Raw genomic sequence first — 26453 nt, 5'->3', positions numbered from 1 at the left:
TGGTAGAATCCTAGCTAGCACATAACACAATGCATTCGACATCACTTCCATACGATTCTTCCAAAATTAACCACCTTATGTCTTTGAAAGTTGAAGCGAAAGGGTTCCATTTTAAGAACAAGATGAAGCATTTTTTAAAATTTTAAAATCTTTTGTACACACCTTTGTTTGTTCCTAATGGACTATGTTCCACAAGGATCTCAACCAAACATTTCCTTGTGCAAATAATTGTCGTACCAAAAAGCTAAACAATACTTCCAAATATTCCACCGGCTATATCTTCCACTTCGTAACAAATAAGAATAAATGCAAAGGTCGTCACATGGATATATTCTTTAGTGACCAACTTAATGATCGGGAGATAATTAATTCGTTCAAACAAACATAAAGAGTAATCCCTTATTGGCTACCACGATCACTACCTTCACTAGCACAAGCACCAAAGGTTTATTTTGGAGACTAAGCACCTCAAATTGTATAGGACCAGTTGAAGAAAAGAAAGTAGAAAGGAAGGGTGGGCAGAACTAAGGAAGCCTATAAAGCCAAATTGGAAATTTGGTTTAAATTAGTTTATAAAACATGGATGGCAAAGGTGAGGGAGGCAAAGGTCTTAATCGACTAAAGAAAAGAAGGAAAGAGTTGTCATGTCGTGTTGGCACGCCTGGATGGGCGGTTTGGTCGGTCGCCTATGGCCGCCAATCTTATGAGACCAAAAAGCGACCATTTCTTTTCTTTTTTCTTGTGTGGCAATGACCGATCAAACCTCTTGTATAAGTCTTATTTTTCACCATAAGTAACAGGAACAAAAAGGTGACAATTTCTTTAGAAATTTCACTTTTACTAAGCAAGTACAGCATTCGTCGAGATTGTTTGTAGTTTAGTTATGAATAGGTGATTGTTGCTAGTTTGAATCTGTTCAATCCCATCTTACATACAAAAAATATAGAGTGCCAGTCCTACTAAAATCTAGGAGTTCAACTAATGTAAGGTTATTATCCAAATTATCACATGAGAAATGTTAAGGAGATTTTTTTCAAAATAGAATTCTCTGTAAACTCTCTGGCATCTCATATTTTTTGCATAATGTTTTATAATGTAGGCACGGAAAATCACGTTAAATTATGAGGTGACAAAAAGTTCATGAAGAGTCCTATTTTGAAGGAGTTTCCTTAACATTTCTCTTATCACGTAACATCTCAGAAGTTATGAGACTTAGATCTCAAACCGAATCACTTGTCACATTACCTTTCTTCTCCAAAAACTCTAAGATCTCAAAGCGCCATAGCTATTGGTCCCTAGATTTGGGTTGGGCCTGGGCAACCCTCTAAAGTCTAAACCCTCGCATAGTCCTTATTCCCGTCTCTTCCTCCTTCTCTATCGCTCAGTCCGCGACGTCACCCGTCTCCTTTCTTCCGCCCCCCGCATCACCTATGTTTCCCATCCCTGTTCCGGCGTTTGCCTGCCCATCACCTATGTTTTATTGTTTTGTGGTTACTTCGGCAATTTGTTGTGGCATTGTTGTTTTCGCAATGGTTTTTGTAACCTCGCTTGTTTGAGAGATGTTTTTGTGTGCCATTCGGTACCAAACTTGACGTTTCTATCGTCATTACGTTAGATTTGTATTGTTTGCCATTCGTGTTTGTGGTAATCGTTAGCGGTAGCTATGTAGAGGTTTATCTGGTAAATTAATTGTGCAAATTTCTCTTCAGATCAAAGATTTGGTCATTGAAGAATATGTATCTAATATGACATCCTTTTATATATTCATTTCTTATCAATGAAATCTTTCCATAGTTGATATCTAAAAGCTTATCTATTTATACCTAAAATTCAAATTCGTACCTTTAAGTATTATGTCCAAACAATGGATTTTCGAATCAAGAGGTTTCAAATCCACATATTTGAACCGTTGAAAAAAAAATTCAGTTGAAATCTATAGGTCTAAAATCCAAACACGTCAAAAAATAACAAAAAATAAGGGGAAAATCCCAAATCCCAAATCACCATACAATTTGCGCCCCTGGTTGTCCTTGCATGTAATTAAAACGAAATCGGAGGTTAAGAGTCTGCGAAAATAGCAAAGCAGCTGCTACTGTCGGATTCCCCCCGAAGGGGTCCCACTGCAATAAGGGTGGACCCCTCTGTCCGCTCACTCATATTTATATAGTGAGAATCTCCTCTCTCTCGTTACTCCTCTGCCCTTTTCATTTTGTTTTTTCACCTTCATAGTCCTCATCACCTTCCTCCAAAATCCTAATCGATCCATTTGTTCTTCGTCTCTCGAGAAAAAACAACAAAAAAAGCTTCCCAGAAATCTCAGGAGAATCCGATCAAAACTTCATCAGGTAAGCCATCAATCTCTCTCTGCTTATTTTGTTTTTTTTCTTTTTCTATTTATTTTGTGCATGGTTGCTCTGTTTTTACTGACTGATGCAGAGGTTTTGTTATTCTTTTGTTTGTGGTGTTTTGATTTGATCAAGCATCAAGCTTTAATCGATCATAGGGTGATGATGGAATCTGGGTTTGGTTTGGATTTTGTGAAAATTTGAGAATTTGATTTATATGTGGATTGGATTGATAATTTCATATGAAGATTTTCATGTGCTTTTTATGTCAAAGTTTGTGTCTTTGAAGTCTCTGAATGGATCTGCAAATGAGTTAGGCCAGTTGTTCATGGAAACTAATACTGTCACGCGTTACCGTAAATTAGAGTAGTTTAGAATATCGTCTTGTAAAAAAAAGTCTTCGAAGAAACCATCACCATATCATAATTCGTTCACCTTCGAATTGCTGGTTGATGATCATTTATCTGCTTCAGTTTCTATGTTCGTTTTTATTTTGATGAGAAAGTCAAATTGGTTCATTTTTTTGTTTGACCAGTCTATGTTGCTTTGAGATCTTTGCAGAAGCAGGACAACTAATAAATCTCGAAATTAATTTTTATTTAATTAGGGGTGTTAGGTGGAGATTTTAGTCGTCTTAGCTGTTTAGATCGCTATTAAAGCGTTAATAAAGTATGAATTTATTGGTAAATTTAATATATTTGAGGTTGGTTTTTTTTTTTTTTTTTTTTTTTTTTTGGCTATATTTGAGGTTGGTTTAATTGCACGACTTTTTGCGGCTTGAGACTTCGAGTTCACTTGGATTCCAGCTTTTAATTTAAAAATAATGTTATTCATATCATGTTTTTGTACCATATTTTCATACCATTTTAGGTGGCATTTGATATGGACAGCCACATCATTTGAATTAATCAGATTTTTTAATTTAGTTTATTAGTTAATAAAGTAATAATTAAAAAAACTAGTTAATAAAACAATGATTGTGGTACACGAGAAATCTTTCTTCTTCATTTCCTTGGATTTTGCAAATTTTTCAAATGATGTGGATGTCCACTTTAGATGTCATCTAAGATGATATAGAAATATAACATAAAAATATGATATGAATAACATTATTTTTAATTAAATTAAATTAAATTTAATATATATTTATTTAGTTTTAGTCAAGTTTTTATTACTAATGTTATTGAATTACTAGTAGCAAAAATAGTGGTAAATGTAAGATGGAGAAAAAGATGCTATGTATTGTATGTATGTAATATGTAATTTACTCATTCTCGACTTCTCGTGTGATTGCTGACGTATGCTTCATGAGATTATTTAGATAATCTAATATCTGAAAAATTGAGAATTAATTGATTAGAGAGACTTAGTTGATCTCGTACTCATTTCTTCCCTCGCCCCTATTATTCATGTCGTAGCGTCTATGTCATGTCAAAGTTGATCTTGACGATCAACCTTAATTAGTGGCTACCTAATTTTTTTTCTCCATTTGTCAAAGATAATTGGTATGCCTCTTTATGTAATTAAGGAGTTAAAATGGTGATTAAGGATCTATTAAAAAAATACGAGATTTTATGTTCGATTCTCGTCAAAACGAATTTAAATTATATTATTGCTAACTCATTATGAGTTTTAGCCTAATCATTTAACCTCTTAGTGCAGATAATATTTATAATAAAAAAATCTGAAATAGGAAAACAAAATTAAGAAAGAAAATGATGTCTCCTTGCTGCTTTAACTTTGAAACAATCTTTTTAATTTTCTTTGTTTTCTTCTTTTTGGTCATCAACTTGGAAAGGAGATTAAGAAAAGATGGGGTCTGTCTGTGATCTGTCAATTCAAATATAAAAATACAGCCAAAAAATGAAGGATGGAAGGACCGGAAATGGATATCTCTAGATCTCTTCCTCTTAATCTATCAGGTTTCGAGATTTGAGCTATTAAAATTTAATCCAACGATTAAAGTTATTATAATTTTTAAAATAGACTTCTATTTGTAATCGTTCGATCAAATTTTAATGGTCTGGATCTTCAAACTTGATGAATTAGAAGGGAATAATTAGGAGAGATCCCTTTCCTGACAGACCAACCTTGTTGGTGGCAGGGCACCACCCACTGTGTGCTGCACTTTTTGTGTATTAGCAACGGACGGTCCAGATGTCTCTAGAGATTCAATGATGGACAGCTTTTTTATTTTATTTTATTTTTCCAATTTTCTCTTTTTTTTCTTTTTTTTTTTTAAAGCCATGTAATGATGCAATCCTCTATATTAAAAATGAATTCTTAGAAGATGGGGTTGAATTAAGTATCTTGGGTCCCACATGCTAAATCGTTCCACATGAAATCATCACATGTTAAGATCATCACTAGTTAAGTGACAAAAAATGGCAGGCAGCAGGTGGTTTTGATCTAGGGGGTGCTATTTACACATATCATTTAATTTTCTTTGTTAATTTCTTTTATTTGATATTTTTTTAATTTATTTGATCTGATAACTATAAATTAGGAAGAATATGTGGAAAGCAACAAGTGGTGTTTTTCTTTGTTAATTTCTTTTATTTGATTTTTTTTTTAATTTATTCGATCTAACAACTGTAAATTAAGAAGAATGTATGGAAGACAACAAGTGGTGTTTGATAGCACCACTCTTGATCTTACCTTAAAAATAATTAAGATGTTTTCCTATTGGCTTTTTCATTTTGGGGTATCACAGATGTATGGTTCCACAATTGCGTAGTGTTAGTAGCTCGAGCTGTGATAACATTATCGAGGTTACTTGAATGGGGACCACAAACCTAGAACCTATGCTTTATTAAGGGTAGTGTTATTCATGCATTCTTTTTAACTTCTCATATCTCCTCTTCAATTTTCGGCCGTTAAATAAATGAAGTGAAGAAGATTAATGACAAAAAACTAATAAGAATGTGTAAAACTGGGAGGTAAAAATAGTTGTATGAATAACATTTACCGTTATTAGTTAGGGAACTTTAACGAAAAATCATATTTTTACACTAAAAAATCAATCTTGGTCATATTCATTTTACCTTTTATTTTGTCATTTTCGTTGAAACTCAAAATTTTCAAACTTTTTTCATTAGTTTTCTTTATTAGTTATTCATATTGATGTTAGAAGTAGCCTGAATAAATGACTAGAAATTTAGAATTTTTTTTTTCTTTTAATTTATGAAAAATAATTGAATTAACATGCTCGAAATAATAAAATTCTGTGCCATGATGCTGATGGGACCCTGTTTGGTTTCCACGTCAGATTGTTTGTCTTTGTCCGGCCCGCAGTTTAGAAGGGGATCTTGTGACCTGTCCTCTCCTTGTGACCCAAATTACAGAAGTGCCCCTCTGAGCTTACCCATTTTTCATGCATTATTATTGCAAAAGCCTTAACGTAAAAGAATTTTCCTAGAAAAAGAAAGTGTAGTAATTAAGGTGATGATTTCTTTTTAGACAAGTCTGATGAAGTTTTTTTATCAAATGATAGATTTTGTTAGATTAGCCAGTCGGATGAAGTTGTTGTTCTAAAATCACAGAGAAGCAAGTGGAGTAGGTGAAAATTTGGTAAAATATGGAAGAAGCACAAGTGATTCCCGAAACCGCGGTGAAGGTTGCTGATGACGCCGAGACTACAAATGCCGAAGTGATCAAGGTAACCGCAATCGACGATCTGTAATTTAAGCCTTTCGTGGGATCATTTGATTTTGCAGGGATTTGAATCGATTTTGAATGTTTTTTTTAATTTTTTTTATGTAGGTATCGAATGGGGAAGGGCCTCCGGTTGAAAAAGAAGGAAAGAAGGAAGAGGAGGACGCAACTTTTGATGGAGAGTTCATAAAAGTTGAGAGAGAATTGATAGATGTGAAGGATGGTTCTCATGCTGCTGAAACAGCATTGGGGGAGGACGACAAGCCATCTGTTATTACGAGAAGCTCGAGCAATTCGAGCAGAGAATTGCTAGAAGCTCGGGAGAAGGTGAGTGACCTTGAGGTTGAAGTCGCAAGGTTGGCTGGTGTGTTGAAGCATTCGGAATCGGAGAACTCTGAGCTGAAGCATGAGGTCTTGCTTACGAAGGAGAAGCTGGGAGAAAGCGGAAAGAAGTATGAAGAGCTCGAACTCAGTCATAAGAAGTTGCAAGAGCAAATCACTGAAGCCGAGGAGAAATACAGTTCGCAGCTCAATGTTTTGCAAGAGGCATTGCAAGCTCAAGAAGAAAAGCACAAGGATCTGATCGGGGTGAAGGAATCATTTGATGGTCTCAACCTTGAGCTTGAAAGCTCGAGAAAGAGGATGCAGGAATTGGAGCAAGAGCTGCAGAGTTCTGCCTGCGAGGTGCAAAAGTTTGAGGAGCTGCACAAGGAAAGTGGTTCACATGCTGAATCTGAGACAAAGAGGGCCTTGGAGTTCGAGAAACTGCTTGAAGCAACAAAGTTGAGTGCGAAAGAGATGGAAGATCAGATGGCTTTGATACAAGGAGAACTCAAGGGCCTGTATGAAAAGATTGCCGAAGATGAAAAAGTCAAAGAAGCACTCAGTTCTACCGCTGCCGAGCTTTCTGCTGTCCAAGAAGAGCTGGCTCTATCAAAGTCTCAAGGTGTGGACCTGGAGGAGAAACTCTCGGCTAAGGCAGCTCTGATAGATGAACTGACTGAGGAATTGAACCTGAAAAAGGCCTCAGAATCTCGAGTGAAGGAAGATATTTCCTCTCTTGAAAATCTGTTTGCCTCAACTAAAGAAGATCTTCAAGCAAAGGTTTCTGAATTGGAAGAAATCAAGTTGAAGCTACAGGAGGATGGGAGCGCCAAGGAATTAGTTGAAGCCGCACGAAAAACTCAAGAAGAACAGGCCGTAGCTGCACAGGAAAATTTGGCAATAGTAACCAAAGAAAAAGAAGCTCTGGAAGCAGCTGTGGCAGATCTCACCGGTAATGTGCATCTGATGAAGGAGCTGTGCAGTGATCTCGAAGAAAAATTGAAGCTTTCGGAGGAGAACTTCGGTATAAAAGATGATCTTTTGTCTCAATCTTTGTCAAACAATGCTGAGCTTGAACAGAAGTTGAAGTCGTTGGAAGAGCTCCACAAGGAATCAGGAACTGCTTTTGCAACTGCTACTGAAAAGAATCTTGAACTTGAAGCAATTATTCAAGCTTCAAATGCAGCATCAGAGGAGGCAAAATTGCAACTGAGAGAGCTCGAGACGCGCTTTATAGCAGTAAAACAAAAGAATGTAGAGCTTGAGCAACAGGTAAATGTGGTAGAGCTGAATCGAGGAATTGCTGAGAGTGGTCTGCAAGAATTCTCTCAAAAAATATCTGCACTCAATACTACATTGAGCGAGGTCGAGGAAGAAAAGGAACAGCTGACCAGTCAGGTGCAAGAATACCAAGAGAAGATAGGCGAGCTGGAATCTGCATTAAACCAGGCAACTTCGCAATATTCAAAGCTTCAGGAGGAACTGAAGACTGCCTCCGAGAAATGTGCTGAACATGAGGGCCGGGCCACTGAACACCATCAGCGAAGCCTCGAACTTGAAGATTTGGTCCAAATTTCTCATACCAAAGTGGAGGATACTGGTAAAAAGGTGAGCGAGCTGGAGTTAATGCTTGAAACAGAGAAGTACAGAATTCAAGAACTCGAGGAACAAATAACTGCGTTGGAAAAGAAATGTCAGGATGCAGAAGCAGATTCTAAGAATTATTCTAACAAGGTATCTGAACTTGCCTCTGAACTCGAGGCATTCCAAGCTAGAACATCTAGCCTTGAAGTTGCACTGCAAGCGGCCAACGAAAAGGAAAGGGAGTTGTTTGAAGCCTTGAATGTTGCCACAGAAGAGAAGAAAAGATTAGAGGATGCATCGAGTAGTTTTACTGAGAAGTTTTCCGAATCAGAAAACTTGGTGGAGGTCTTGAGAGATGAATTGAAGATGACTAAAGAGAAATTGGAAAGCATTGAAAATGATCTTAATGCTGCTGGAATCAGAGAAGGTGAGGTCATAGCGAAACTCAAATCTGCCGAGGAGCAACTGGAGCAACAAGGCAAAGTAATAGAGGAAACAACGTCAAAGAACTCAGAACTTCAAGCGCTACATGAAACCCTAGTGAGGGATTCAGAGATCAAACTTCAAGAAGCATTAGGGAGCTTCACTAACAGGGATGCTGAGGCAAATTCTCTGCTTGAGAAACTAAAGGCTCTTGAAGATCAGGTGAAGGTTTATGAAGAGCATGTTGCCGAAGCAGAGCGGAAATCTGCATCGTTGAAAGAAGAGCTGGACGACAGCTTGGCTAAATTCGCATCTTCGGAAAGTACGAATGAAGAACTCAGAAAACAGATCTTGGAAGCCGAAAACAAAGCTTCTCAGTCCCTCTCAGAAAATGAAATGCTAGTTGAGACGAATGTTCAGTTGAAATGCAAGATTGATGAATTGCAAGAATCGTTGAATGCTGCTCTATCTGAAACTGAAGTCACTACAAGAGAACTTGTTTCGCACAAGAGCACTGTTGAGGAATTAACAGATAAGCACTCGAGAGCCTTAGACCTTCATTCTGCTTCTGAAGCCCGCATTGTGGAAGCAGAGATGAAATTGCAAGAAGCCATTGAAAGATTCAGTCAGAGAGATTTGGAAGCTAATGAATTGCTCGAGAAGCTAAATGCACTAGAAGGCCAAGTAAAATTGTATGAAGAGCAAGTTCGAGAAACATCTACGGTTTCTGAAACCAGAAAAGCAGAGCTGGAAGAGAGTCTATCGAAGCTGAAGAGTCTGGAGAATATTGTTGAGGAACTGCAAACCAAGTCAGCTCACTTTGAAGAAGAGAGCGGAAAACTAGCTGAGGCAAATATAAAGCTTACGGAGGATGTGTCTACATATGAGTCCAAACTAAGTGACCTTGAAGCAAAATATTCTACTGCAGTTGTTGAGAAGGACGAAACAGTTGAACAACTTCAGGCTGCAAAAAGGACTATTGAAGATTTAACGCAGCAGCATTCTTCCGAAGGGCAGAAACTACAATCTCAGGTTTGCACCAAACTTTCTTGTGATTATTTTGCGGCTATTTATTGTTGCTTTATGCTTATTAGCTACATTCGTTTTCCACAGATATCTTCGGTTATGGATGAGAACAGCCTGCTTAATGAAGTGCATCAAAATACTAAGAAGGAACTCCAGCAAGTGATATCCGAGCTTGAAGAACAGCTCAAGGAACAAAAAGCAGGAGAAGCTGCTTTAAAATCTGACATTGAAAATCTCAAGGCTGAGGTTGCTGAGAAGCCTTTGTTGCAGAATTCTCTCAAGGAACTCGAAGAGAAATTGGTGAAAACCGAAGCTCAACTGCAAAAAGAGGTAAATATCAATTCATGAAAAAAAAATCCACAGAATATGCTCTTATCCTGCAACCTATAAATATTTATTTTCTGCATGCGATGGGGGCGGCCAAAGAAAGGGGCACATTCATCTTTTTAAAAATTCTTTCTGACTCAGATGAATTGTAGGTTGAAAGCATTAAGGCGGCTGCGGCTGAAAGAGAGGCAAAGTTGACTTCAAAGTTGGAGGATCACGCGCATAAGGTCAATGACAGAGATTTATTGAATGAACAAGTCACAAAACTCCATAGCGAGTTACAACTTGCTCATGCCACTGTTGCTGAAAAGGTAAGGCACCGATCAATGTTTAAGATTTCTTTTACTTAAACTGTACGATGACAATTCTCAACATTCCATGTTTGAATTTCCTATTCAACAGAAAGAAGCAGATTCTCAAAAGGACCTGGAACGAGAAGCATCATTGAAGCGTTCCCTTGAAGAACTTGAAGCTAAGAATAAGGAAATCGCACTTCTAGATAAGCAAGTCAAGGAGCTCGAGCAAAAACTGCAGCTGGCAGATACCAAAGTAACAGAAAGGGTATGTTTATTTCTGTTTCCCAACTCCCTTTATAGATACCACCACAGTAGAAGTTTCGAACACAGCATACACTAGTTATGTAATCTTAAGTTGTACGTGGCTGTCAAGTTTTCCAACATAATTGTCCTAAACAACTTGTGGGAAACGAAAAAAACTTGCAGGGTGATGGAGGCAGTGTAGCCGGACTGGAAGTGAAATCCAGGGACATTGGATCAACCGTTTCAACTCCATCGAAAAGGAAGAGCAAGAAGAAGGCAGAAGCAACACCTATTCAAACCTCATCATCTTCAGATACCCATACACATACTGCCGAGGCTTCCCCAATGATGAGCGTTAAGTTCATCGTGGGAGTGGCCGTGGTGTCTGCGCTCATCGGCATCATTCTTGGGAAACAATACTAGATTACATATTTATGTTTTTGGGTTTGACCGTCAGGTTTTTGGTTGATTACTTCGTTAATTGTTTCGCTTGTTATTAATTTTGCACATGAAGATTGAAGGCTTTGTTTTTATGCTTTCAAGCTTGGTTTTTTTGAGAGGTTGTTGGTCAGGCAATTTATTTTAGTTCCTATCCCCTTGGCTGTTTGCAAAGCAAAACACAGAAGATTCATGTGTTATTTAAGTTTGTATTTAGTTTTTATACCGGGTTGCAGATGCTTTCGGAAATATAAGAATTTGTGCGTTTGTTGATATGAAAAGGAGAGGACAGTCTAAGTTGTTTGTGAGTCGTATCTCCCCTCATCAAGAACATTTCCTTCTCGAGTACGTTCACCTACTCCGCCAAATAAGGATACACCCCCACGAGCTTTGGTAATGTTGTTGATCACTTCCATAACGAGTACTGTTTTATCCACTCTAGCTCCTACGAATAGTCCTATTTTTCCTCCCTGACGATGAGTATTTAGCATTTCATTTTAGTTTTTTTATTTTTTTTATTTTTTATAAATTGATTCCTATGGGGTTTGGATTGAGTGTGACCTCCACAGTACCTTGGCAATCACGTAACAGAAGGTGTCGTAGTCCTCCATCCCCCGCGGATGTTGATATATTTCAAGTTGAAGCATTCAAGCAAGTTCATCTTCCAAATTTTTCTGAAATGAATCTGAAAGAATTCCTAGCTTCCACATGAATATGATAGCCATGGAAATTCAAACATGGCTATCATATAAGTTCATCTTCCAAACATAGGTTCCGGTCTCATATCCAAAGAATTTGAGACCGGAGCTTGACGCTTTACTAAAACTAGGATTGCAAATTGAGTCAACAGACAAATATGTTGGACCAATATTAGAAAATATGAAAATAACAACAATAATTACAATAATAATTATTATAAAAAGATTCACAACATCACTTGTGTACAAAATTAATATAAACAACTAGAGAGAAAGTTTAAAAAACTGACAAATTTAGAAATTGAGACTTGCATATATGCAATGTCCTAAAGACAAAATTTCGCCCCTACTCTTGTGCTTATAGTTCGGTAGGCGTCCATCTCCCAAGATTCAACAATCTATAATCAAAAGCACTTCAATCTTCGAACTCTAACGAATTTTATATATTCCGTACTCTTAAGACACGACTCGGATTTTTACTAAGATATTGGAGAAAACCCTTCTCTTAATTCTATTAGATAGGTAGGAAGCTTGAGTTTATATAGAACTCAAGCTACATTTTTTGAAACAGTATGACTGTTGCCTAAAGTTCCAACAAACAGATACAACTCATGAATTTGAATTCAACTATGACACAGGACTCTTATTTTTCATTCATAAAAAAATTAAATATTATAAAATTAATTATGATCTATAATTTCCAATAAAATACTCGATTGAACGAAACATATATGTTCGAGCATTTCTATTGGTAGTATTGTTCTGGACCTTGGCGGCTGGTAGTAATTTGAAGTTTCCCATAGTCTATTATTATATAATTTCACGCGGGCGACTAGCATCAAGTCGTTGTAGTATAGTGGTAAGTATTCCCGCCTGTCACGCGGGTGACCCGGGTTCGATCCCCGGCAACGGCGTTTTTATTTTGATTTTTCAATTTTTGCCTACATTTATTTTGGTCCAGACTTTATTTATGAACGGTTTTTTTTCCAACTATCCTGACTTATTTACTATTCGTAATAAAAAATGAAAGAATCAAAGTGAAGAGGAGTCAAAATTGGATTTCTGAAGTTGTTGAGGAGAAATAGAGATTCCATATAAACTGTTTATTAATTCACCTTAATCAGAATGGAAATGAATATAATTACTAATGCCCCTTAATAAAATAAATTATTTTATATACTAATTTTTTGGTTAAATTTTATTAAACTAATTAACCAACATGAAAGCTTACACTAAACCTCAAGGCTAAAAGCAAAAATGGACGAGGATATGGGTTCTTTTTGTTTTCTCTCTCGCGGGTAAGATAATTTTTTTAGTGCGAAATTCAAAATATCTTGAAACGTACATTTTTACATTTTTAGTTGCAGAAATTTCTTCAATGAAGAGATGTAAAATATTCATCTCGGTGGAAAAATATAAGTAGATACATAAGTTTACATCTTTTAGTGGTAAATCCAGCCAATCATAAAGAGAAAATTAAATGAGATCTCAAATTTACATCTCTCCGATAAGTGTAGAACTCTCATTTACAACTCCCGAAAACATAAAACGAGATGCGAATATGATTTTGCATCCCCCCACCCCGTTGGAGATGCTCTTATTGAACATTCTGCAAGGTAAAACCGATTGTTTCCCTCTTGATACCTTGCAAATTCCTCCAACCGAGCTAAATTTGTGAGCAACATGCAAAATGATTTTATAACTACAAGGATATCTGAAAAGTTAAAAGCTTCAGCATTCCAATTGTCAGCTACAAAGCCCTATTTTTCTACCATGTACACTACCTACATTTAATTGTTTGTTGCAGGAACTTGCAAAACCAATTCACATCACGGGACGCTGGCCACGATCACGTATTTTTCCTCGTACGTTTGTATACTAATGCATCTCAGAATCGATCACTCAGCAGTAATGCCAGGGAAAGAAAATAATCGGGCCCGAGCAGTATCTCTAGACATACGACCTTGCTTAAGTGCTTTGCTCCCTGTAGGCACTCCAAGAAAGTGACGGTGGTGTAGTGAATGCTTACAGCGTTGTGTTTAACATTCTTCTTTAACCACTTTCAATCCGCTCAAAATTTCACCGTCATCAAACCCTGCACATTGACCAACATTCTAGTTTAACTCAAGATGTAGAAAAGAATACATTCTTCAACGATAAATTACTAACCATACATAGTTAGTTACCTGAACCCAATTCTTCTACTTCATCAACCGAAAGTTCTAAAAGCCTCGAGTTCTCAGAGGGGGGATCAAGTGACCTCCAATCAAGATTTTCAATGTCTTCTTGGTGCATCTCCATCTCTGCTACCCAGTCTTCGGCAATGCTGTCACCGTCAAATGATATAGGATCTGTGCACTCCTGTTCTTTGTGCCTATGAACCCTATAAGACAGTCTATTAGCAAAAGATCTATTTTCTTTGACCAAAGAACATTTGGAATATACAAATAAACAGAACCTATTGGTTTCCACTTACTTCTGTTTTAGTTTGAAGTTGTATTGAACAAAAACAAGATCATTAAGCCGCTGATGTTCTAAGCTGTTCCTCGTCTTGTGCAACTGTTCGAAAGGAATCTGATTCTCCTGACACTGAACTAAGCTGCAAGTTTGACTGAGAATACGAATTGCCAAGCGCGCCAGGTTTGGGCAACCACCACCATATGTCGACCACCATTCAGCTAAGACAAACAGAGACTTAAAGAAGTGAGCCAAGCGATGTAATAACATCTGAACTCTGCAGCATATCCTCAAAAAAGAGGCCTCATACCTTTCTTTTCTTTTTTTTTAAAAAAAAAACTATATGGCCGGCATATTTTATGCATTTTATCACATCTATCATTCTATTACATAAAACCAAGTTAAAAGATGGCTTAATTACCTTCCGTCTACATGTATAGCCAAGATCGAAACCATGCGACTCAAAATAACAATGTATTCTAATGAAATATTCTCACCAGGAAGCAGATTGTCCCTCGCTCGGACTGCCAAATTCCTCCCCAAATCTCCAAAAGCTTTTTTGTACAAGTTTATCTCTTTGATTACTTCATCTTGGACTTTTATATCAGGAACCAATCTCTCTATGCAGTCAAACATCCTCGACACAATTTCATTATGCATGTCTCCATTGAAGCTGTAAAAGAACTTGGGATTAAGGTAAAATCCTGCAGCATGAAGGGGAAAATCCACTATTTTTTTCCATCTGTGATCTATAATGTTCCAGTACACCATATATTCTTCTTTCTTGACAAGTTCTCTTTTGATTGTTTCTTTTGCTCGATACATCCCTGCAAAAACATATCCCATCGCTGGCCTCTTCTGGCTACCAACAATTCTCAAAACTCGCAAGAGTGGATTAGTCAAACGGGTGATCAAAATGCACGAAGACCAAAATGAATGATTACTTAATATATCTAACACTGCCGATCCTTCTGGTGTTTTAGAATAGGGGCAGTCCATCCACTCGTTTGAAGTAACCATCGACTGCAAATTATATTTAAGGTCAGCCATTTGTTTCAATGTCATAAAGTTTGTCGCAAACCTAGTTACTCCCAGCCTAACAATGTCATTCCCAAACGTAAACCTTCTCATCATGTTCAAAATGACAACGTGTTTGTAGATAAATCTTGTAACAGATCTAGCCTGTTCAATTACAGAATTTATCCATTCAACTTTTCCAAAATCCTCGAGGATGGAACTTATGCAAGCGGTGGAACAGGGAGACCAGTACAGAGTTGGGAACGTATCCATCAACTTCTTCCCAACAACAGAAAACTGCTCTTCAGTATTTGCAATGACTTGCAAAACATGTCCAACTCCAATTTCTTCAACCACTTCCTTAAAAAATGCGAACAAAGCATCTGGAGAAAAAACAAAATAAGAAGCATCCACAGATTTCAAATAGATTGTTCCTTCAGGACAGTACACAGCAAAATTTAGCAAAGTTCTACCCTTTTCAGAATTCCATTGGTTGACTAGAAGAGAACAGCCCGTCCTCACCCACATTTCCTTGTGTTGTTGAATTTCACTCTTCACCTCTTCAACAGCATTCTTCAACATCCAACCCCGAATGTCATCATATGAGGGTGCTACAGTCTCCTTTCCCCCAGAGGCAATTGCATCAATCATTGGCTGGAAATAAACAGAGTTCTTTACTGCATCCAGGGGAGCCTGAATTTCATACAAAAACCGACCAATTGCCATATGAATCTGTTCAATGCTCAACCTCGTTACCTTGTAATCATTGCCTATGGTTCCATCATTGGCAGCCCAGGAAGCATTTTCATCCCTTACCCTCTTCCTACTCACATTTGTATTACTTATGCCAACTTCTTCATTTTCCAACAAATTTGAATTGGGAAAAGCATTACCTATTGCAATAGGAACAGGAGGTGAAGCATTACTCAATTTCGTAACACCATTAACTGAACCAGAACCAGTAGCTGCTTTACAAGGTGTACCCCTCCGCCTTACTCTTCTATCAACACTCAATCCAACATCTTCTTCCAGATCTACCGAAAAATTCAGTTTGATGCCAACTTCTTCTTGGTTTTGTGAAAAAGTTGAATTGGGAAAAGCATTGCCTACTGAAATAGGAAAAGGAGGGGAAACACTAAATTTCGTAACGCCATTAACTGTACCAGAACCGGTAGCACCACCAGAAGGTCTACCCCTCTGCTGTACTCCTAGATCAACACTCGTCCCACCATCTTCCTCTTCCACTTCATCTACCGTAAAATCCAATTCGGCCACTCCAATTAATCCCTGCTGAGCATTACTCCTATAAGAATTATCTACTTCAATGGGCACATTGGTCAAATTATCAGTTAACCTAATTCCTCCATTCCCACTCAACCCACCAACCCCCTCATCATTCACCAACGCATTCGGTCCTACAACCAATTTATACTCTCCATTTTCGCCTATTGAACCGTCAATTTCGCTAATGCTACAATGTGGGTTAGCAACAATATGACTCTTCCTCTGCCTAAACGCTGCAATCCCATCATCCAAACTCTGCAACATTATGATTCTAACATCGGGCGGGGCCTGATCACAGGTGGGGCCATTGCCCTTCCGACCGGCAAGGTGGGATTTAAGGCGATTAATCCCACCACCCTGAAACAATTTGCCACAATATATACACTTTTTCAACTCAACTTTACCCCCATTGGGTTGGTCTTTCATGAAAAGTTGGCAGTGTTTCCATGCCGGGTCTTGTTTCTGGGGAGATACAGCTACGGGCTCAAAACCGTCTAAAGATATCATCGTAATCCTAATTAACTTAATTATCCAATCAATCAATCAATCAAATTACTACCCTCTGAATGTTTCGGAATAATTTCCCAGAATTTAATATGAAGTGAGAAAGGTTTTACATTTGGCATAAAGAATTTGAAGGAGAAGAGTGGGAAAAAGATGACTTACTTGTCTCTGATGATTTCTGTCAGGCTTTGGAGGATTTTGGAACAGAGAGAGATGGAGACTGGAGAGAGAGAGAGAGAGAGAGAGAGAGGCTTTTTTTTTTTATGGATTTTTGTGTTCGGTGTGGGCTTTTGATGGATTTTTGTGTTCATATAGAGTGGTCAGGTCAACTACTTTGTGAAGTTGTGATTTTTTTTTTTTCATTTACTCGTAAGTCGTAGTGGTTACGAGATCAAATCTTTGCCCCTAAAATGGGTGTAGCTTTTAGTGGTAGGTTCAAAAAATGGAGAATAATTGGACTGTAAACAGAATTAATGCCAAAAGAAATTGAATTAGAAAAAAAACCGAACCAAATGTGAAAAATCAAACCAAACCAAATCGAATGTCGCTGGTTCAATTTCGTTTTCTGAGGTTCGAAAACCAAATCAAAAATGTATTAATTTTATTTATATTGGATATTTATTTTTTGAGCCATTTTCAGACTCAAATGTCTTGGAAAGCAAACTTGAAGCCCAAATATTTTGAGCCCTCTTCTTTTTCTTTTGTTCCTCCCCGGCTGCTATCAATGTTCTGCAAGTGTTTTTCACTTTGCATTTTCTCATTGTCAAACTGTGAAAATTGTGGTGGTGAATTTGATTGAGCCCTCTTCTTTTTCTTTTGTTTCTCCCCAAACTGGAAGTAAATCGAACCGAACCGAACAATAAATTTGGTTTAGTTTTCGGTTTCTGAAAAAAAACCAAACCGAATTGAACCGAATCCACCTCTAGTAGCTTTTCCTCAAAAAAAAAAAAAAAAAAAAAAAAAAAAAAAGGTGTAACCTCTCTATAGCTCCAATCATTCACTAACACATGTTAAGTTTTCTGACAAAAAAGTTAAGAAAAGTTAAGTTTATGAATATGTGTCAATCAATAATTGGGCTACAGAGAGGCCACATTCATTTTAGGTGTAGAAAATTTAATCTCAATGCTTACTAGCCTCTTAGCCCGCACTTGCAGGTGAACTGAGAGTGATAAAATACTTTCTAGGAGCTAAATAAATATGCATGGACTTTATTTAGCTCAATGACACCGAAGGGATATTAAATGAAAGGAATTGGGATAGTAATCCATGTCAAAACACTCGAAAGTAATGTTATAAATATAAATCTAAAGGTATTTGAATATACATAAAGTAAGGTAGGAAGAAAACAAAAAATTGAATGGAAAAACAAAAACAAAAAGAAAAAAAGGAAAAAAATGGAAAATGATACGATTGGTACTCCGCTACTGATTATCCACAAAAACATTCGCTAGCACATTAGCAACTATATTGCAGTCGCTAGTATCATACCGATCCCCCCTTTTCAATTTTTTTTTCTTTATTATTTTTTTTAAATTTCTCTTACCCTAATAATAAACTATCACATTCATGTTCTTTAAAAAAAAAAATCGTGCAAAATCTAGTATAATTCATATTTAAACACTTGTAATCAACAAATTTAAAGATATTTAAATTTAATAATGGCTACTCAAATAAAGTATATAAATTGGAATAGGGAAAGATCGGTGCCACTCTACCGATCCTCGCCCAGTCGCACTTAAATCATCGTTCAATCTATTTATTTTCACCTTCACCTCAATGTGATATTTTGGAAATTAAGGTAAGGCTTTCCATTGAGTTCTTGAGGGAAGACCCTCATTTGACAATGTTTTAGGTCTGACTACCATATTTTACACATATTATTTTAGTTTTCGACTTAAATATTCTACTAAATATACATTTATTACTTAATAAACCATCAAATTGCTTCCAAATACTTTATATTGTTTTCCTTAATGCTCACAAAAAATATTTCGCGCAAATACAAAATTTGCCTTTTTCAAAAAAAAAAAAAAAAAAACAAAAACAAAAACTTGGGTTAACATTCACAGTTTGTTGCCAGTTCTAAAAATTTGTACTTAAATTTGCCATTTTATCTATTTATTTTCACATTCGCCTCACCGTGAAGTTTTGAAAATTAAAGTAACACTTTCTGTTGATATTGTCTAGGGTATAACCTCATTTTGACATTGTTTTCAACCTCACTACTATATTTTTCACATAGTTTTCTGCTTAAATATTCTACGAAATACACATTTATTGCTTAATAAACCATCAAGTCGCTTCCAAGTGCCTTATAATGTTTTCCTTAATACTCATGGAAAATATTTCCATTCGGATTTTGTGCACGTAAAACGAGGTAAGCTCTGCTGGCACAGAAGGAACCCAAGTGCACAGAAAGTGAGGTGGGCTCCATGCACCCAAAATGAGGCGGGTTCTGCTCACAGAAAGCAAGGTGAGCTCAACGCACGCAAAACAAGAAGGATCCAAGTGCAAACCGAGCTTGGCTAGGTGTACAAAAAATGTGACATGTAAAATAAGGCTGGCTCGGTGCATAGGTCAACCATTGTTGCCCCCATGAAGCATTGGTGCCTGGGGTGGGCATACATAAGCCGTTATCAATATGGGGTAGGGTTTAGTTTTAATCTCACGTTGTAATCATGGTTTTCATGGAAGGGTACAAAGAAGGGAAATGACATTATTTAAGTTTGATTTTTATTAAATAAAGCAAAGAAAAATTAACAAACGTAAATAAATATGAGTGTGCAACACGAGAAAAAGGCGTACAAAAATTATATCCCCACGGAGGCCACTCCCACCCTTCATTTTCTATTGGCACAATGGCTCTCACGTTTCACATATTAAAGAGTGTTAAACTTCATTAAAGAAAATGGTAAAAAGATTATTTACCTTAGTGAAAATGTGATCGAGGTAAGTTACTATTATGTCACTTGTGGAACTTTCTTTTAGCTATTTCTAATCCCTTAATCCACTGTATCCACACATGTTAAATATAGGATGATGGGATTTGGTAAGATTAATCGTGCACGTGAGTTGATTTGACCATCCTATTTTGCCGTTGGTATATCAAAACTCAAATCTAAAGTATCATCGGTCAAAATCTTATCATCTGTGTGGACGACTAATCGTAGTAAAATGATTCAGCAGACAAAGGAGGACAAGTCTTCTCTCCCACGTTTTGATTGCAACTTCCCACCAAGCCAAATATCACCAAAACCCAGATTCAACCAACCAAACAATTGCAACGAATTTAACAACCCAAATAATTCTCACTTAAATAATAAGACCTCATTGATGAGCTATGGATTTTTCCATTCTTTTTTTTTTTTTTTTTTCACATTTAACAAATAACCAAAAATAAAAACTAACTACAGTGTTTTTCTCCCGCAAAGAATTACAGCCGACTGAAAAACAACTACGATGATCATTCCGGTCAAAGTATTTCAATCCAACGGCTGCCAGGCAGAGGCTGTGAGCAACGACAGGTCCTTCCAACCCAACTTCAAGCACCCATTCTCCTCCACCAAGGTGTACCCTTTCCACGGAAACATCCCCAGCAGCAAGCTTGCCTGCGCTGCCGGGTTCCCGCCAAGCGAAACGCCCCGAAACCCGACCCGCTTCAGCTCATCCCCCCACCTCTCCACCTTCACCTCTCCGGTCCTCTTCGGCCCGCCCACCGCGAGGATGTTCCTAATCTCGCAGCCGAACAGCTGCTGCTCCACCATATGCCTCTCCAGGCTGTCCTCGCCCAGTCCGTCCCCGAGCGCATCAAACAGCGCGCTGTAGTAATGCAAGGCCTCCACGAACCTTCCCAAGAAGCTGCCGCTGTGGCTCAAATCCTGCTCGGCGATCGTGATCAGCTTCGGTCTCAGAGAGCCCAGCAACCTCAGCGCTGCCAAATCGCTGCCGGTGACGTCGTACAAGCAATGGTGCATCCAGTGGATCACGGTGGCCTCGCTCGGTTTGATTCCGAGCTGATTCAGCTCGGTTATGCTCCCGATTTTGCCCTCCAGCGGCTGGAACTCGAAGGGGAGGCCGAGCGAGCTCGCGAAATCGGCGAGTCTTCGCCCCGTCGACTCGAGGAGCTCCGAAGAGGACCCGAACCCGGTTATCCGCATTGACCGGATCTTCTTCGTCCGCGAGGCTAGGATGTTGAACAATCCTGGCCACTGGAGGCCTTGCATTATATCCAAATCGATGACGTGGATGTGATCCTCGCCGTCCAGCGCCTGGAAAATCGCCTGATTGGACGTGAAGTGAGAGAATTTGACTAGCGGACTGATGGAGTTGTAGGATTGGAGCGCGTTGAAGATCCGCTGCGACTGAGCGAGCGTTAGGGTTTTGGCGGTGAGCGGCGAGTAGGCACCTAAGCAGGAGCTGACCACGCGCGTCTGCAGTGCGTGCGCGAAGTACGCGCCGACTCGCTCCGGCGACGACCCGAAAGGCGATGATAGCTCCGCGATCTCCGGTAACAGGTCGCTGGCGTCGTCAAGTTTGTCCATGGCGACGCACTCGGCGCATTGTAGCAGGAGCCCCAACAGTCTGAGTCCGGCTGACTCGCCCTCCTCCACCGGTTCGGTGTCACGATCGTCTGCGGTTTTTTCACCGAAGTTTCGGCCGGAATTGAGGCGCTTGGTGAAGGAGGGGTCTTCAGCGTCGCAATCGCCGCTTCCACTGCCAGCGAGGTCGCGGTCAACGCGCTTGGTCTTCATGGAGGAGGAGGAGGAGGTAGGGTTGTTATTGTTAGGGTTGGCGGCGGCGATTGGGGATTGAGGAATTAAGCTCTGAAGCATGACTGGTAGAGGAGAAGGAGGAAGGAGGAAGCGTGGAGAGAATATAAAAAGCTCGGAAGCTTTCGAGCGGAAAGAGACAAAGAAAAGCGAGAAAGACAACCAAACGCCCGTACAGAGAGTTCTGCAGAAAGCTTTGTCAGAGAGAGAGGGAGGAGAGAAAGTAGAGAGACAAAGCTGTTTGGAGAGAGAGAGAGTGCGAGAAAGTGAGAAAAATTACAGGAAATGAAACAGAAAGTCTATAACTTTAGGGGCGGAGGCAATTGGAGAGATTTTTCATTCTGACAAACGGAAACCATAAGATTCATAACAAATGTCAAATACTTGTATTATAAATTATATATCGAGTTATATTTTTAACATACTAAAAAAAAATTCGCTAATAATTAGATAACTGGACTCACTCCTAAAAACACTCTACGTTTTTTGACCTGGATCTAAAAGCCCCTAGTTATAAACATTTGAGGAGATTTTTTAATATGTTAAACCCGTATTTATGATACATTAAAAAATTTAAAATATTATAATACAACTAATTGAATGCTTGAAAAACAATTTCGTCACTTACTATAAAACTTGGTCAATCGGGCTAGGTTCTAGCCCAATGAAAAAAAAATTCCGGAGCGTGTGGGGGGTGAGGAGTTGACACGTGTGGGGAAATCGTCCTCGTTAGGGACTCCGTTTAGGCGTTGTCGTTAAGTCCGTTTGTTGTGTTGGGGGATTAGGGAAAATAAAGAATAAGGGTGGGTTGATTGTGGATTTAAATGAATAAGTTAAGGGTTGATAAGTTGATTAATGGTGCAATTAGCATCATCTTTGGATTCTCGGGACGATGTTTAGGGGGAGGGTTTGTCTTTGTGTGGATTGTTAACTTTCTGTTGAGAGAGAGAGAGAGAGAGAGACAGGAGAGAGAGATTTGAATATTGTTTGTATGGTTGTATGCAAACATCTAGACCATTCAAAATTCTCAAATTTTTGGAACTTTAGATGGCGGCTTTGCAAGCTGTACAACCTTGGACGCTTAGTTGGACTTCTTCGTTTTCTTTCTTTTGTGATCTTGTTTTTTTCTGAACAAACAATATTATTTATACTAAAAATGTGAGAGAGTGAGACAAACTTCACAATGAGCTAATAATAATGTGGTTCAAATTTACATTTGACGACAATCGAACATAAGACGTCTTACTTACATATGAAAAGAAATACCACACGTGTGTGATATATGCTGTTAAAATATAAGGACCAAAAATAAAGCATTCTAGAGAATTTAGCGTGTAAATCAGAATCACTTAAACGTATTGTACACTGTGAATTGATGTAAAATAAATTGATTCATCATTTTCAATATAAAAGACTTAGCTCCCTTTGATTCATCATTTTCAATATAAAAGACTTAGCTCCCTATCAGACAAGATTGTCTGCCCTCACACTTTCGTTGTCCTCTCGTGCCCTCATGTTTTATGTGGTCACGGTTAAATCACGTCAATATTTTATATTATTTTTTTATAGAGATAATAAGACAAAAATGAATAGTAATATAAAATGTTAATGTGGTTTAACCGTGACCACATAAACAAAAAAACACGGAAGGGTCCCGTAGGAGGGCAGACAATCCTTGTCCCTCCCTATCTCCCTATTGCCTACCAAAATCATTAAAGATTCTGTGGGAGGGTGTACATAAGTTAGAAGGTCAAGTCTTCAAAGTCCGAACTCTTAGTATTTCTGGTTTATATCCACTTAAATTGACAAATAAGCAAAAATAATATTTTATCAATTCAATCATGATTAATCATTTCACATACTACTAAGTAGATCGGGTTATTGAAAAAAAATTTCGAATTTACAAAACTCGAACGTCAAAATGAACAAACTGAGCAAGTGGCCATCAAAAAGAATAAACTGAGTGTTGAACGATAGGGGCGGTTGGCTCTTCAACTGGTAAAGAAGGATTCTCTACTTCCGGTGGTCAAGTGGCGGAGTGCCAAGGCCGCGGTGACATGGAGCAGCGCAGACTTGAGCAGGCAGGGAACCGGAATTGCTCGTCAATGGAAGTCTGTTTGACATATGTTTTATATTTAGAAGGGTTCTGCTTGGGAATTTGGAGATTAGAATTGTGCTTTGCGAATTTGAATGCATCTAATGAATAGATACAGAGGATATTCACTAAGGCTTCTATTGAGAATTGTAAAGTTTCGTTAGATGGGAAGTGATTTCCGCACACACAACTTTCTTCCACTGAACCCCTCCAGTTTTTTCAGCCTTCGAATTGGATGAATCAACAAAGAAACAAAGCAAATCAAGGGTTACAGAAACTGGAGGGTGCATGAGAAAACTAGTGAAAACGAGACTTCACTCGGAGTTCAAAACCAAATTGCATAATTTTCGACATCAAAATGAAAGCGAGACTTCTCTCGGAGTTTTGATTTTCAGAAACCCGTTCTATGAACGAGCATCCACACGAGGCAGCTCCACCTCAAGAGACTTAAGGCAAAGATGAAATGGATTAAACCTCACATTACAAGATTAGGCCTACGAGCAAATACTGTACTTGCACACACATGAAAAATCGAAAATCGTCTACGAAAGAGTTGGCATGGAAATGTTTGCAAATTGCAACAAAAAATTCACACCACCAAATCAATCCATACAATGCTACATCGGTTTAGCATCGAATCCTTTCATGATAAACACAAAACAAGCAGAACCACATGATTATAACTTATAAGTTACAACCGAAAACAGACATCAACTTCATTCACGTCTGTATTTTGACACCAAAATCATTCGATCACCAGCCACCAGTCGATGACTCAACTCAACACATCATGCTGAAATGATAAACAATGTCTAATCAATAAAGTCCGAAGTTTGAGGTCCTATCTAACTTGAACCCTAATTTTACCACAAGCACAAACATAAAACTCAACACACCCATCGGCGAAGATTTTATTAACCAACAATATGATATTGACAAACAACAAACATCAGTTAAGATTTGATCAACTGACAATGACATTGACAAACAAGAAGCCACAACATACAATTCAATCACATAAACCCGAAACAACATGGTTCAAATGCCAAAAGCAGAACATCGGTGCAAAACAAAATTTCACAAGTAGGCAATCGACAGAGCACATCTAGCAGCTCCAAATAACCTAAAACTTAAATCCAATCACTACGAATCCCGAAATAAAATTGACAAAGCAATTGCAAGAAATAAACATTTCAATCAACACAGAAGAGCAATGCTGGTCTAAAATCGCAGAAAAACGTAGCTTAACAAGGAATGCCACCAAATTAAATATCCCAATAACAGCAAATTTTAATTGTTTAGCTAAACGTTAATCCATAAATCCATGAAAAGGTCACATTCATTTAATTCCAAAAATTAAAACTTTTAACTTGAAAAAAAAAAAACACAGTAGGCAAATCAGACCCCATTTCCGATACGGCGCTGTTGAATCTCCCTTCTCAGAACCTGAGCTTGGTGAAGAACCACCTGTTTTTCCCGGTCTTGAACCGCTCCTCGAACCGCTTCTTCACCTCCTTCAATGCAGTGACCTTCTTGTCCTTGGTCTGCAAAGACTCGACGTTGACGACGTCCTTGAGATCCACATCCAGCGTGTACCGGGTGGGCATCAGGTGCTGATAGTTCACGAGCTTGACGAAGGCCTTCACTCTGGATTTCTTGGCCGTCTTCTTGGCGGAGTCCTTGCGGATGACCTTGCTGGGGTACTTCTTGATCCCCGCAACCAAACAGTGGCCGTAGGGACGATCGCGGGTGCCCTCGTCGAAGGCGCGCACGATGACGGCCTTACGCCCGGCGTAGCGGCCCTGGAGGTTGATCACCGCCTTGTTTGGCTTCAGAAACTTCACCATTGTTTCTCTCTGCTCTCTCTCTCTCTCTGATGCTCGGTTTCGGCAAGGAGTGGTGAGGAAAAACCCTAACAGATCTAATTTATAGTAATGACGGCTCAGTGAAACCCTAGGTTTTTGTAGGTCTGGGCTGAACTATTGAGATTTTTCATTGGGCTTGGCATGGGCCGAGTTACTATTAATCGCATTATTGTGCTAAATCCCAACATCCAAAAAATGTTATCGTGCTTAATCGGGTAACCCAACATCCAAAAAATTAAAAACAGGTAGAGGTATAACTTAGAGTTGGTTTTTATCAACCCCTTTAGAATCCATTTTATCATATTTGGAGATTGAATGAAAATTCTAACCATAAGGCACTCCTTTCTTTCAAGAGGATTCACAGCATGTCTAGCTCTGGTAAGCTTCTTGGCCTTGCATCGAATTAAACCACATGCTTCACAGCTTTGTGCCAGCCCCGAGGAGCTTTGCACCAAGAACCTGGAATCAACCTCAACCTCGAGGAGCTTTGCACCAACATCTCTCTGCGACACGTTGATCGTGCGGGAGGTTGATGGCCTGGTTGACATCAGATGGCCCGGCATGTGGGTCTGTCGATTTTAGGCCGGTCTCTTGCCTGGCTTGGGCTGGATGCCAATTAAAATATTGGGCTGGAGTGGATAGCCTGGGTATCGGGCTGGTTTTTTTGCTGGGTTCTAGCCTATCAGTTCCCCGATGGAACTGCTCTAACAAATCCAAGTATTTAGAGTTACGAAGGTGTGGCCCAAGCACATATTGTGTTTTCGGGCTTGTTCTTTTTGGCAGCTATATGCATTGGTTGTATCTAGAAATATTTATTGATGAACATACAGCAAAACTGTTTTTTGATTTTCGGAATTCATTTATTTCTATTAGGGGTGGCTTTCTTTGGTGATGCATTTCATGTAAGAGGATTGTATGGTCCTAGAATACGGGTGCCTGATTCTTATGGACCAACTGGAAGGGTACAATACGTAAATCTAGCGTGGGGTGTGGAGGGTTTCGATCTTTTTGTTCCCAGAGGAGTAGCCTCTCATCATATTGCAGCCACAAGGACCTTGGGCATATTGGAAGATCTATACCATCTTACTAAACGTCTACCTCAAA

The 26453-nt window shown here is 38.6% G+C and overlaps 4 protein-coding genes and 1 non-coding gene across 7 annotated transcripts; 2 read left to right on the top strand and 3 right to left on the bottom strand.

Annotated features, from left to right (window-relative positions):
- The first annotated feature begins 2189 nt into the window (after positions 1-2189).
- On the top strand, positions 2190-10941 carry LOC137708784 (uncharacterized). 2 transcript variants are annotated; one of them, XM_068447935.2, is made up of 7 exons: positions 2190-2345; positions 5888-6003; positions 6108-9362; positions 9444-9686; positions 9836-9994; positions 10086-10244; positions 10406-10941. In XM_068447935.2, the coding sequence occupies exons 2-7, from the start codon at positions 5923-5925 to the stop codon at positions 10643-10645; spliced, it is 4137 nt and encodes a 1378-aa protein (XP_068304036.2). In that variant the 5' UTR covers positions 2190-2345; positions 5888-5922; the 3' UTR covers positions 10646-10941. The 2 variants fall into 2 exon arrangements, with proteins under 2 accessions (XP_068304036.2, XP_068304035.2); XM_068447934.2 differs by having other exon boundaries at positions 5839-6003.
- A 1259-nt stretch (positions 10942-12200) lies between these two features.
- TRNAD-GUC (transfer RNA aspartic acid (anticodon GUC)) lies at positions 12201-12272 on the top strand. Its single transcript has one exon. It is a non-coding gene; the product is annotated as a tRNA-Asp (tRNA).
- A 526-nt stretch (positions 12273-12798) lies between these two features.
- On the bottom strand, positions 12799-16903 carry LOC137708536 (uncharacterized). 2 transcript variants are annotated; one of them, XM_068447634.2, is made up of 4 exons: positions 14313-16903; positions 13835-14036; positions 13545-13741; positions 12799-13453 (listed from the first exon to the last, which is right to left on the bottom strand). In XM_068447634.2, exons 1-4 carry the CDS (start codon positions 16621-16623, stop codon positions 13398-13400), a joined length of 2766 nt encoding a protein of 921 aa, XP_068303735.2. In that variant the 5' UTR covers positions 16624-16903; the 3' UTR covers positions 12799-13397. The 2 variants fall into 2 exon arrangements, with proteins under 2 accessions (XP_068303735.2, XP_088545991.1); XM_088689865.1 differs by having other exon boundaries at positions 13545-13732; positions 14313-16897.
- A 3005-nt stretch (positions 16904-19908) lies between these two features.
- LOC137708396 (scarecrow-like protein 23) lies at positions 19909-21752 on the bottom strand. The gene has a single exon (XM_068447457.2). It carries the CDS (start codon positions 21450-21452, stop codon positions 20103-20105), a length of 1350 nt encoding a protein of 449 aa, XP_068303558.2. The 5' UTR covers positions 21453-21752; the 3' UTR covers positions 19909-20102.
- A 2987-nt stretch (positions 21753-24739) lies between these two features.
- On the bottom strand, positions 24740-25415 carry LOC137749527 (large ribosomal subunit protein eL27). The gene has a single exon (XM_068489638.2). The coding sequence runs from the start codon at positions 25329-25331 to the stop codon at positions 24924-24926; it is 408 nt and encodes a 135-aa protein (XP_068345739.1). The 5' UTR covers positions 25332-25415; the 3' UTR covers positions 24740-24923.
- Positions 25416-26453: the final 1038 nt, after the last annotated feature.

Source organism: Pyrus communis, chromosome 17 (genome assembly GCF_041283825.1).
Source record: "Pyrus communis isolate YQ-2024b chromosome 17, ASM4128382v1, whole genome shotgun sequence".
In the NCBI taxonomy this organism is placed as follows: Eukaryota; Viridiplantae; Streptophyta; class Magnoliopsida; order Rosales; family Rosaceae; genus Pyrus; species Pyrus communis.
The sequence above is the reverse complement of the archived record's forward strand: the minus strand, read 5'-3'. Positions and strand labels throughout refer to the sequence as shown.